The sequence below is a fragment of the Plecotus auritus genome, assembly GCF_963455305.1.
Source record: "Plecotus auritus genome assembly, chromosome: X".
Classification (NCBI taxonomy): domain Eukaryota; kingdom Metazoa; phylum Chordata; class Mammalia; order Chiroptera; family Vespertilionidae; genus Plecotus; species Plecotus auritus.
Genome location: NC_137784.1, coordinates 130298258 through 130311573, shown reverse-complemented (window position 1 = coordinate 130311573; position 13316 = coordinate 130298258). Strand labels below are relative to the sequence as shown.

The window sequence follows — 13316 nt, the reverse complement described above, 5'->3', positions numbered from 1 at the left end:
TCTGAAATTAATAAAAAATATTTTTTTAAAAAGAATAAAAAAAAGGGGGGGCATTGATATAAAGAATAAAATGACAATAAATATGAACCTGTCAATAATAGCTTTAAATGTAAATGGCTTAAAAGCTCCAATCAAAGACATAGGGTAGCTGAATGGATAAGAAAACAAAACAATGTTGTCTATAAGAGACCCAACTCAGAACAAAAGACACAAGCAGACTAAAAGTAAAGAGATGGAAAATATATTTTATGCAATAAAAAGCTGGGATAGCTATACTTATATGACAAAATAAACATTAGACAAAGGCTATAATAAGAGACAAAGAAGGACACTACATAATGATAAAGGGATCAAACCAGTAAGAGGATATAACCCTTGTAAACATGCCGTCAACCTAGGAGCACCTAAATATATAAAGCAAATTTGTATGGACCTAAAGGGAGAGATCAACAGTAATACAGTCATAGTAGGGGATATTAATACACCACTGACATCAACTGATAGATCTTCTGGACAGAAAATTAACAAGGAAATATTGGCCTTAATCTACACACTTTATCTGATGGATTTAATAGATATCTTCAGAGGATTTCACCCCAAAGTAGCAGAATATACATTTTTTTCAAGTGCACATAGTACAGTTTCTATGATAAACCATGTGTTAAGGCACAAAATAAGTATCAGTAAATTTAAGAAGATTGAAATCGTATCAAGCATTTTCTCTAACTGCAATGCTGTGAAACCAGAAGTTAATTAAAAAAGAAAACTTAAAAATACAAACACATGGAAGCTAAATAACATGTTACTAATAATGAATGGATGGGAGTGAGATCAAGGAAGAAATCAAAAGTTACCTGAAACAAATGAAAATAAATACATAGCAATCCCAAATTTGTGAGACACAGCAAAAGCAGTCCTAAGAGAGACATTTATAACATTACTAGAGGCCAGGTGCATGAATTCGTGCACGGGTGGGGTCCCTTGGCCTGGCTGACAATCAAGGCCTATCAGGGGACCAGCTGCCTGTGGGGAGAGGCTATAGGAAGTTGGCTGGCTGGTGGGGGGGGCGTGGAGGGGCCACTGGAGGTTGGCCTGCCCAGGGGGATGGGGGGTAACAGAAGGTTGGCCAGCCGGCCCCCCCAATTGGGGCCGATCAGGGGAGCCAGCCAGGCAGGTGGGGGAGGGGCCATGGGAGGTTGGCTGTGGAAGTGCCCTGACCACCAGGGGCAGCTCCTACATTGAGCATCTATCTCCTGGTGGTCAGTGCGCATCATAGCGACTGGTCAACTGGCATTCCAGTCGTTCTGGTCATTTGGCTGTAAAGGTCACTTAGGCTTACATATAGATAGATAGATAGATAGATAGATAGATAGATAGATAGATAGATAGAAAGATAGATAGATGGATAGATAGATAGATAGGCTTCCCTCAAGAAACAATAAATTTTTCAAATAAACAATGTAATCCTACACTTAAATGTACAAGAAAAAGAACAATAAACAAATTCCAATGTGAGTAGAAGAAAATAAATAAAAAAGGTCAGAGCAGAAATAAACAAAGGAGAGTCTAATAAAAATACAAAGATTGATTCTTTGAGCCTGGCCAGTGTGCCTCAGTGGTTGAGTGTCGACCCATGAACCAAGAGGTCGCTGGTTTGATTCCTGGTCCGGGCACATGCCTGGGTTGCAGGCTCAATCCCCAGTAGGGCATGTGCAGAAGGCAGCCAATTGATGATGTTTCTTTCTCATTGATGTTTCTATCTCTCTATTCCTCTCTTTTCCTCTCTCTGTAAAAATCAATATAAACATAATTAAAAAATAAAAAAGGGTTGGCTTTCTGAAACAATAGAAAAGATTGGTAAACCTTTAACCAGACTCATCAAGAAAAAAGAGAAAGAATCCAAATAAATAAAATCAGAAAGGAAAGAGAAAAAGTAACAACTGACACCACAGAAATACAAAGGATATGAGAAAATATTATGAACAACTATATACCAACAAATTGGACAATCTGGAAGAAATGGATAAATTCCTAGAAACATACAACCCCCCAAAACTGAATCAAGAAGAAACAGAAAATTTGAACAGACTGAGTACAATGAATGAAACTGAAGCAATAATCAAAATGATCCCAACAAACAAAAACCTTAGACCAAATGGCTTCACAGGTGAAGTTTACCAAACATTTAAAGTAGTAACACCTATCCTTCTCAAATTATTCCAAAAAATTCAAAAAGCAGGAAGACTCCAAATCTCATTTTATGAAGCCAGGGATTATTCTAATGCCAAAACCAGATAAAGACACTACAAAGAAAGAAAATTATAGGCAAATATTGCTGATGAACATAGATGTAAAAATCCTCAACAAACTATTAGCAAATCACATTCATCAATACATTAAAAATATCATACCCCATGATCAAGTAGGATTTATTTTGGGATGCAAGGTTTGTATAATATCCATATGTCAATTAATGTGATATACCATATAAAATGAGGAATAAAAATCATATGATCATATCAATAGATACAGAAAAAGCATTTGATAAAATCCAGCACCTGCTTTTTCGCAATGGGTTTGCCGCCGGAACACAGATGTCGTGAAAACCACCATTAACTAAAACCCAAGATGGGAAAGGAAAAGACTCACATCAACATCGTCGTCATTGGACACATAGATTCCGGCAAGTCTACCACTACTGGCCATCTGATCTACAAATGTGGTGGGATCGACAAAAGAACCATCAAGAAATTTGATAAGGAGGCTGCTGAGATGGGGAAGGGCTCCTTCAAGTATGCCTGGGTCTTAGATAAACTGAAAGCTGAACGGGAGTGAGGTATCACCATTGATATCTCCCTGTGGAAATTCGAGACCAGCAAGTATTATGTGACCATCATTGATGCCCCAGGACACACAGACTTCATCAAAAACATAATTATAGGCATCTCAGGCTGACGGTGCTGTCCTGATTGTTGCTGCTGGTGTTGGTGAATTTGAAGCAGGCATCTCCAAGAATGGACAGACCCGTGAGCATGCCCTTCTGGCCTACACACTGGGTGTGAAACAGCTGATTGTTGGTGTTAACAAAATGGATTCCACAGAGCCACCCTACAGCCAGAAAAGACACAAGGAAATTGTTAAAGAAGTCAGCACCTACATTAAGAAAATTGGCTACAACCCTGACATAGTAGCATTTGTGCCAATTTCTGGTTGGAATGGTGACAACATGCTGGAGCCAAGTGCTAATATGCCTTGGTTCAAGGGATGGAAGGTCACCCGTAAAGATGGAAATGCCAGTGGAACCACACTGCTTGAAGCTCTGGATTGCATCCTGCCACCAACTCGTCCAACTGACAAGCCCCTGCGTCTGCCCTTCCAGGATGTCTACAAAATTGGTGGTATTGGTACTGTCCTTGTGGGCAGGGTGGAGACTGGTGTTCTCAAGCCCGGCATGGTGGTCACCTTTGCTCCAGTCAATGTTACAACTGAAGTAAAGTCTGTTGAAATGCACCGTGAAGCTTTGAGTAAAGCTCTTCCTGGGGACAATGTGGGCTTCAACGTCAAGAACGTGTCTGTCAAAGATGTTCGCCGTGGCAATGTGGCTGGTGACAGCAAAAATGATCCACCAATGGAAGCAGCTGGTTTCACAGCTCAGGTGATTATCCTGAACCACCCAGGCCAGATCAGTGCTGGATATGCACCTGTGCTGGATTGTCACACACCTCACATTGCTTGCAAATTTGCTGAGCTGAAGAAGATTGAATGTCGTTCTGGGGGAAAGCTGGAAGATGGCCCTAAGTTTTTGAAATCTGGTGATGCTGCCATAGTTGATATGGTTCCTGGCAAGCCCATGTGTGTTGAGAACTTCTCTGACTACCTCCTCTGGGCCATTTCGCTGTTCGTGACATGAGACAGACAGTTGCTGTGGGTGTCATCAAAGCAGTGGACAAGAAGGCAGCTGGAGCTGGCAAAGTCACCAAGTCTGCCCAGAAAGCTCAGAAGGCTAAATGAATATTATTCCCAATGCTGCCACCCCAGTCTTAATCAGTGGTGGAAGAATGGACTCAGAACTGTTTGTCTCAATTGGCCATTTAAGTTTAATAGTAAAAGACTGGTTAATGATTACAGTGCATTGTAAATTCTTCAGAAGGAAAAGAGAATGTTTTGTGGACCATTTGGTTCTTTTGTGTGTGTAGCAGTTTTTAAGTTATTAGTTTTTTAAAATCAGTACTTTTTAATGGAAACAACATGACCAAAAATCTGTCACAGAATTTTGAGACCCATTAAAATAACAAAGTTTAATGAGAAACCTGTGTGTTCTTTTGTTCAACACTGTAACTTTCTGTTATACTACTTAGGTAAAAGACTTCAGAGTTGCCCATGACCTATTTCTAGTGTTATATCTGCTGATACTTTACAATTGGATAGTTCTGTTAACATTTTTTTTCTGGGTGGGAATTTTGTATGGTGTTTTTTTTTTGTGGGATTTTTTTCCCCACTGAATCACCTATCTCTTCATGGTAAAAGCTATGAGAAAGGGGGTCTGTTGGTGTAACACTAAATAGGTCAGGACAGGTAAGCAAAGAGTAACTTTGTGTTTGTAAGCTAGTTTCTAAAGGCCGAATTCTGTAAAGGCCACGTGTTAACAAAATTTTGCAGTTACATCAATATTGAGTAAATGTGTTGGTATGTCAAGTTTTAGTTTTCCAGTTTTACTGGAATGTGAATTCACATTTACAAATGCTGAGGTAGTTTAAGAACCTTAAGTGAGGTTTGAATAGTACTGAGCACTGTCTTGCTGCAGTTACTGTATCCAAATTCTAGGAAAAATAAATTGATGCTGGAAAAAATAAAAATAAAATAAAATCAAGCACCCATTTATGATAAAAAAAAAACACTCAGCAAAGTGGAAAGAGAGTGAATTTATCTCAACATAATAAAGGCCATATATGACAAACTCACAGCTAACAACACACTGAAGGGGGAAAACTAAAAGCATTTCCCTTAAGATCAGGAACAAGACAAAGATGTCTGCTTTCACCACTCTTATTCGACAGAGTTCTGGAAGTCCTAGCCACAGAAATCAGACAAGAAGAAGAAATAAAAGGCTTCCAGGTTAGAAAGGAAGAAGTAAAATTATCATTATTTGCAGATGAGGTGATACTGTATATAAAGAACCCTAAAGATTCCACCAAGGAAAATACTGGGACTGATAAATAAATTCAGTAAAGTGGCAGAATACAAAATAAATATCCAGAAATCAGTTGCATTTTTATGCAGCAATAATGAACTACCAGCAAGGGAAACAAAGAAAACAATCACTTTTTAAATTGCATTAAAAATACTAGGAATAAATTTAACCAAGGAGGTAAAAGACCTGTACTCGAAAATTATAAGACACTGAAGAAATTGAAGAAGGTACAAATAAATGGAAGCATATGTCATGCTCAATAATAGGAAGAATTAACATTGTTAAAATGTCCATACTGCATAAAGTGATCTATAGATTCAGTGCATTCTTATTAAGATAACAATGGCATATTACACAGAACAAGAACAAATAATCCAAAAATTTATATTGAACCACATAAAAACTTGAATAATCACACCAATCTTGAGAAAAATGAACAAAGTTGGAAGAATCACACTACCTGATATCAAACTGTACTACAAGGCCATCATAATAAAAACATCATTATATAGGCATAAAAATAAACTTATAGATCAATGAAATGGAATAGAGTCCAGAAATAAACCTACCCCTTTATGGTCAATTAATATTTGACAAAAAATGCAAGACACACAATAGGGTAAAGACAGTCTATTCAATAAATGGTACTGGGAAAATTGGACAGATACAGGCAAAAAAAAATAAATCTAGACCACCTTCTTACACCATATACAAGAATAAACTCAAAATGGATTAAAGACAAATATGACTCAAAACCATAAAACACCTAGAAGAAAACAGGCAATAAAATTTGACATTTCTCCAGTCAGAGAAAGATGAATATCACATGATCTCATTCATATGTGGGATATAATGATCAACATAAATTTGATGAACAAGAATAGATCCAGAGACAAATGGTAGGTGGGGTTAGAGAGCAACCAAAGAACTTGTATGCATGCATATTAGCATATCCAATGGACACAGGCACTGAGGTGGTGTGGGCTTGCCTGGGATGGGAATGGCTGGGGAGGGGGGTCAATTGGGGAAAAAGAAGACAAATGTAAAACTTTAGACAATAAAAAAGTTGACATTTCTTTTAGTAATTTTTTTTCTGATATACTAGTATCTCCTTGGACAAGGGAAGCAAAAGAAAAAAATTAACAAATGGACCTCATAAAACCAAAAATGTTTTTACACAGCAAAGGATACCATCAACACAATGAAAAGATGGCCCACTGAATGGGATAATATATTCTCCAATGATACATCTGATAAGGGGTTAATATCCAAAATTTATAAAGAATTTAGAAAACTCAACACCAAAAGAACAGCAATTCAATTAAAAAATGGGCAGTGGACCTGAATAGACACTTCTCCAAAGAAGACATGGAGGTGGCCAATAGACATATGAAAAGATGCTCAATGTCACTAATAATCAGAAAAATTTAATTAGAACCACAATAAGATTTGACCTCACACCTGTCAAAATGGTTATCATCAATAAATCAACAACCAAGAAATGTTGGTGAGGACTTGGAGAAAAAGTAAGCTTCATTCACTGTTGGTGGGAATGCATGTTTGCACAACCACTATGGAAAATATTACGGAGTTTCCTCAAAAAATTAAAAATGAAATTGCCTTATGATCAAACAATTCTACTTCTGGGGAGTTATCTGAAAAAAACTCAAAATACTAATTTGAAATAATATATGCACCCCTGTGTTCATTGTAGCATCCTATATAATAAAAGACTAATATGCAAATGGACCAAACAGTGGAACGACCAGTTGCTATGATGTGCACTAACCACCAGGGGGCAGACGCCCAATGCAGGAGCTGCCTCTGGTGGTCAGTGTGCTCCCATAGGGGGAGCACTGTCAGCCAGAAGCCGGGCTCATGGCTGGCAAGGGCAACAGTGGTGGTGGGAGCCTCTCCTGCCTCTGCTGCAGTGGGACATCCCCCGAGGGCTCCTGGACTGGGAAAGGGCACAGGCCGGGCTGAGGGACCCCCCCTGAGTGCATGAATTTTGTGCACCAGGCCTCTAGTTATTTATAATAGCCAAACTATGGAAGAAATCCACTTGTCCATCAATAGACAAGTGGATAAAAATACGGTGGTATATATTTACAATGGAATACTTCTTAGAGATAAAAAGAATGAAATATTACCTTTTGCTGCATCATGGGTGGACCTAGAGGTTATTATGCTAAGTGAAATAAGTCAGTCAGAGCAAAATACCATATGATTTCACTTACATGTGTATTATAAAGAACAATATGAATGAATATCAAAGCAGAAACAGACTCATAGATACAGAGAACAGATTGATGGTTGCCAGCAGGGATGGGTTTGGGGGACTTGGTGAAAAAGGTAAAGGGACTGAGAAGTAAAAATTGTTAGTTACAAAATAGTCATGGGGATGTAAAATATAGCATATGAAATATAGTCAATAATATTTTAATAACTATGCATGGTGCCAGGTGGTACTGGAAATGGGGGGGGGGTAGTTTATAAAGTATATGATAGTGTAACCACTATGCTGTATACCTGAATCTAATACAAAAATAAGATTTAATGTAAACTGTAATTTAAAAATAATTAAAATATTTTAAAGGTTAAAAAAACGATGACATTAGGATTAGGTTTAGAGTAAGGATTAGGCTTAACATTTGGGTTGAGGTTAGATTTAAAGTTAGTGTTAGAGTTAAAGTTAGGTTTAAGGTTGAGGATAGAATTAGGGTTAGGTTTAAATTATGGTTAAGGTTAGAGTTGCATTTAGGATTAGGTATAAGTTTGGTTTTAAAATAGGAATGTTTAAAAATGAAGTTAAGCCAAAACCGGTTTGGCTCAGTGGATAGAGCGTCGGCCTGTGGACTGAAGGGTCCCGGGTTCGATTCCGGTCAAGGGCATGTAACTTGGTTGTGGGCACATCCCCAGTAGGAGGTGTGCAAGAGGCAGCTGATCGATGTTTCTCTCTCATCGATGTTTCTAACTCTCTATCCCTCTTCCTTCCTTTCTGTAAAAAATCAATAAAATATATTTTTTAAAAAAATAAAATAAAATAAAATAAATGAAGTTAAAGGGGTTTTATTGAAAAGGAAAAGTAACAAGTTTACATTTTTTTATAAAAAGAACCTGAGTTTTGGTTTAATGGTATATAATACGTTTTTTTATAAATTAATGATAAAAAGTTTCTAATTCAGGTATTATAAAAATAGCCCTGGCCGGTTTGGCTCAATTGGTTGGGTGTTTTTCCATGCACTGAATGAAAGGTTGCCAGTTTGATTCCTGGTTAGGGCACATGCCAGGGTTGCTGGCTGGATCCCCAGTAGGGGGCATGCAGGAGGCAGCTGATCATTGTTTGGTCTCACATGGATGTTTCTCTCTCCCTATCCCTTCTTCTCTGTCTAAAAATCAATAAAATAAAAAAGAAACAATACAAAATTTTCAATAAATAAATGAATAAATAAATACATTAATTAATTAAAAACACTGGTGGAGAAATTGAGACATAACACAGCACATAGTGATATAGGCACATAATGCTCAAGAGAACCTTTGCTGTAACAGTATGTATTCAATTTATAATGTGAGCTAACATGTTGGGTGGCTCCTGCTTTTGCACATAACTATTTACACCAGTTTGTTACCATAGTATAATAGCAAATGACCAATAAATAATTTTTTGCCCTCTCAAAAAAAACACAATTTTTTTAGTATGTTTGCCTTCTCTTGGACCATGGCCCTCTGTTCCTGCTTCATGGTAGTCTGCTATGCTAGCATGGCTATCTGCTCACATCAGGGTTGCCATGATACACACATTGTATGAGCACACATCGTATCTGCACACATCATAGTTAAAGACTAATATACCAAATACCTCTTCACATGAATCATGGTTGTTTAAGCATATACAATAGTTGTCTTAAGCTACATGGATACTTTATCATGCTTGAAGGCTCTGTGTTCAAATGTCATCGTTTTCAGTTTATGTACTACAGTAACTAGAAAATTCACCAAGTTGGTCATGAGAATTTTGGGTTTCTGCTCATCTCTACGGTCCTTACCTGCCCTTGTTTGATGGTCATCTGATCATGTACCATAGATGTATGCATGTTCATTTAATACTAATATCTGCTAATGTGCTACATTTCTCTGTACAGGGTTGGACCTGTTTTGTAGAAATTTGCTAACTTGCGAAGGCTACCTGTTCCAGTAGTATGTAGAGTTTTAATAACCAATATCATCCCAATACATTTAATTTAAGAATTTAATCCTGATAAAAAAATAACAGGTCTTAAATCTTTAAATGTACATTTTAGTAAAGTTATGTATATTCATATTGTTGTGCAACAGTCTAGGAGGTATGCTTTTTACAGTTTTTAAAATATTTTTTCATTGATTTTTTAGAGAGAGAGGCAGGGAGAAGGAGAGAGATATATATAAATATTGATGAGAAGGAAACATTGATTGGATGCCTTCTGCACGCCTTCTATTGGGGATCAAGCATGCAACCCCCCGCATGTGCCCTGACCCTGAATCAAACCAACAACCTCTTGGTGCATGGGTCGATGCTCAAACACTGAGCCACACTGGTTAGGTAGGTGGTATGCTTTTGATAATGTACAATGTCTTAATGGAGTGAGTATCAGGTCCCTCTTCTCTTGTTCAGTGACTACTATGCTCATGTGCTATGGTTTTCTGATATTTAGCATGGTTAAATTGTTTTACCATACATATCTCCACATGCATTGTAATAATGAGGTTTGCTAACAAAGTGTCATGGTAGTTGGGGGGCACATATTATGTCCAACTTCTTCTATATATGATAGCAGTCTTCTCATGCATAATGATTATTTCAACATGCACCTTAGTCATTAAGTTAATATAAAATTCTGCTATTTTTATGTGTCATACTATATGTCATAGTCTCTCCTTCCAAATCATGGGTATTTGCTTCTGCTCATTAGCACCTATTCTTAGTGTGAAGGTTCACTGCTTATTTATCATGATTATTTGAATGTAACTCATACTAGAATAGCATAGTTGCACACACACTATTAATCTCTTTGCTTATGCAGCATGGCCATCTTCTCCAGGATCATTACTTATGCATTTATGTTTTCTGAGCACCCACCAGGGTTATGTCTTACATTTCGTGGATCATTTCTGTAATTTGGACTTATATCCTGTACCAAGTCTGTTTGATCCTGTAAAGTAATTGTCAATCTTGCATTATCTAAGCATTGATGTTTGTCATGTGATCGATCATATAACATTAGGATCTGCCAAAGCACTGTGGATGTTTGGACATATATTATGGTTTCTGCCTATACTAGAGTTGTCTGTGCATACACCATATTTTCTTACTTATATGCCATGAACTGTTCTGTTTCTGTTCGTTTCTATAAAATGACCATCATCTCCTGTACAGCTTTGAATCATGAATGCCATGGCACATATATTAGATTGATAAGAAATTGCTGTTTTGTGAAACAAAATTATTGCATATTGGTCCATAATTTTATGTGATACAACCTAATACTATGACTACTTATTCCTACATGTAATGTGGACATTTCATTATGTCAGAAGTCCATGTTCTCCAGTATCATAGTTTTCTATGCCTATACCAGATTGTGTTGGGGATCCTGTAGTTAGTGTATTAAATTAAGAATATTCAGATTATATAAGCTGCATAATGAGGAGGCACAAGCCACCCACACAGGGTTTTCAGGAAAATTGTTTAACTAAACTGTATCAAGATGAGAATCAATCCAAATTATGCTATAAAGAGATTCCAGGTTTTAATATTCTGGTATTTTCTACAATATTTAACTATGGCAAAGGCATTTGTGGCAGTAAATATCAGAGAGAAATGGTGGAAAATAAAATGAAGACATGAGAGATTAATTTAAATTTTTGGATTATAAGAGATGACTGAGGCTGAGAGAAATTCTGTGAGTCACCTAATCATAAGAAGACAAGGAAAGAAATGGAGCTATAACCTAAGGCTACTGTTTACTGATTTAGAGCTCTTTACATTACCTTTACTTGGATGGGCTCTGTTAAATTTAAAGAGGGGTAGGTTGGCAGTGAATTTTGGTGACATTGATTAACTGGAGAAAGGGAATTGTCATATCAAGCATTAGGTAATTAGATATAAGGGGAGTTAAATGAGTCTAATAGAGTTAAAATATTTTTTGAAATTTCTTCTTTCTCCTTTCCCTTACCTACTTATTTCCCCTTTTTCTTTCCCTCATAGGACTCTCCAAGTTGGTGCCTAAGAAGATGATAATCAAAAGAATGAGTTACTTCTACATGACCAGCTTTGGGCTTCTCTTCCTGATTAATATTCCCCCTGAAACAAATGGCCAAGGGGAAACAAGACGACAGGAACCTGGGGATTTTGTGAAGCAGGATATTGGCGGGTAAGATGGCTTAACGCTTAGAAAAGAATCCTGTGATAAATTCTTGTCTTGGACAAAAAACTTAATTTTTTTTCCAGATGAACTAAAGTACTCTGGTCCTTGATACTAGACATTGCATTGAATTTGTAAAAGCATAAACAGCTCAGATTTTCAAGGTAGAAAGAGATCTCTTGGGCAACGTCCTAGCCCATGTTTGAATTCTCTCTATAACACCCAAAAGGCAATTCTGTCCAAACATTTGCTCTCAGTCTTTTTTAAATCTTCAATCTGTCCCTTGTTTTTTATTGGCTCTGTCCTATTAATATTTAAATGTCATCAAGAATCTCCCATCTTAAATTTAAACTTTCCTTCAGATGGTGCCTTAAATCTTTTCTCCTCTTTACAGTCATCCTTCTTAAAGGAGTGGTTTTCTTTATTTTCTCTATCTACCTTTCACTCTGCTCCACTTGTGCTGTATGACTTCCAACCCCAGAATTCTAAGGCAACTTAAGCAACCAACATGGTCAATGTTGACTCTGTTGCTAAAATGATCACTTGTCTGTTCTTATCTCTCTATATAAAAGCCTAATATGCAAATTACCCCCTCAGGATTTCAACCGGGAGACCAGGAGTTCGATTGCTTGCTATGATGTGCACTGACCACCAGGGGTCAGTGTGGAATGAATGAAGGCCCCAGCTGGCAGCTGGAAGGCCCTGATAGGTCCTGATTGCCGGGCAGACCTAGGGACCCTACCCGTGCACGAATTTTGTGCACCAGGCCTCTAGTACAACATAATTTCTTTAGTACCATGTGGCAAAATTCAGCATTGTTGACTCTTTCCTCCTTCCTTAACTCCTTCTTATTATGAAATAAAACACCCATAAATATGCATAAAATAAATAAGTTTAAACATAATTCTTTCTTTGACTTCAGAGATACCACAATGCCCTGGTTCTTAGATTAGGTTCTCCAGAAGCAAGGCCCAGGACAAAGACTCTTGTAGTAGTCCAAGTGGAAGAAAATATATTCCCTTTTTTTTTTAAGGGAATATGTACCATATTTCAGTGTCTAGTAACCTGATGTCATTGAATACAGCTGGAAAGAGATCCACACAATTGCTCTCAGGAGCCAGTGCTAGCAGGTCCAATAATTAAATATTATTGAGGACCTGAAAGAACTTTAGTTTATGTGGGTTATATCTATAAACATTTATAGCATTAGAAATTAGAACAGAGAAATTCTTTTTATTATTATTATTATTTTTAAAATAATTCTTTATTGTTGAACGTATTATATATGTCCTTTTTCCCACCCCCCATTGACCCCCTCCAGCCCACCCCTGCCTCCTCAGCCCCAAGCCTTCAGCACCCTATTGTCTTGCCCAGGAAAAGATTTCTTAAGCAAATGATTTATTGAGAGAGTTCTCTCAAAGAAAGTTATATGGAAGTAAGAGAAGCAAGTTGGAAAGAGGAAGAAGTAAAGCAAAGGTATGATTTCACTGAAAGTGTAGCTTCCATTTGACCCCACAGGGTGCTATAGAACATGAATGGCACTAAAGAATTGGCCCACCTTGAGGCAATGGACATGGGCTTTTGTAGCCTCACCTCAATCATTCATTGCCTGAGGACTGAATAGAGGAAGAGATAACCTCCTAAGCTCCCTTCAGCAGATGATAATACTCTAAAGTTGTTGTGGATGGTTTCCCTGGCCTGGTGAAAGAGATCTAGATATA

General features: G+C 37.4%; 1 protein-coding gene and 1 pseudogene across 2 annotated transcripts in view; both read left to right on the top strand.

Moving 5' to 3' along the window:
* The window catches only part of GABRA3 (gamma-aminobutyric acid type A receptor subunit alpha3), a 212719-nt gene that overhangs the window by 69402 nt on the left and 130001 nt on the right, over positions 1–13316 (top strand). The window contains exon 2 of the mRNA XM_080653598.1: positions 11439–11604. Coding sequence (XP_080509724.1) covers positions 11465–11604 — 140 coding nt within the window. The 5' untranslated portion in view covers positions 11439–11464. The remainder of the gene's footprint in view (positions 1–11438; positions 11605–13316) is intronic.
* LOC308240510 (elongation factor 1-alpha 1-like) lies at positions 2629–4011 on the top strand (annotated as a pseudogene). Its single transcript has one exon. The product of its transcript is annotated as an elongation factor 1-alpha 1-like (transcript).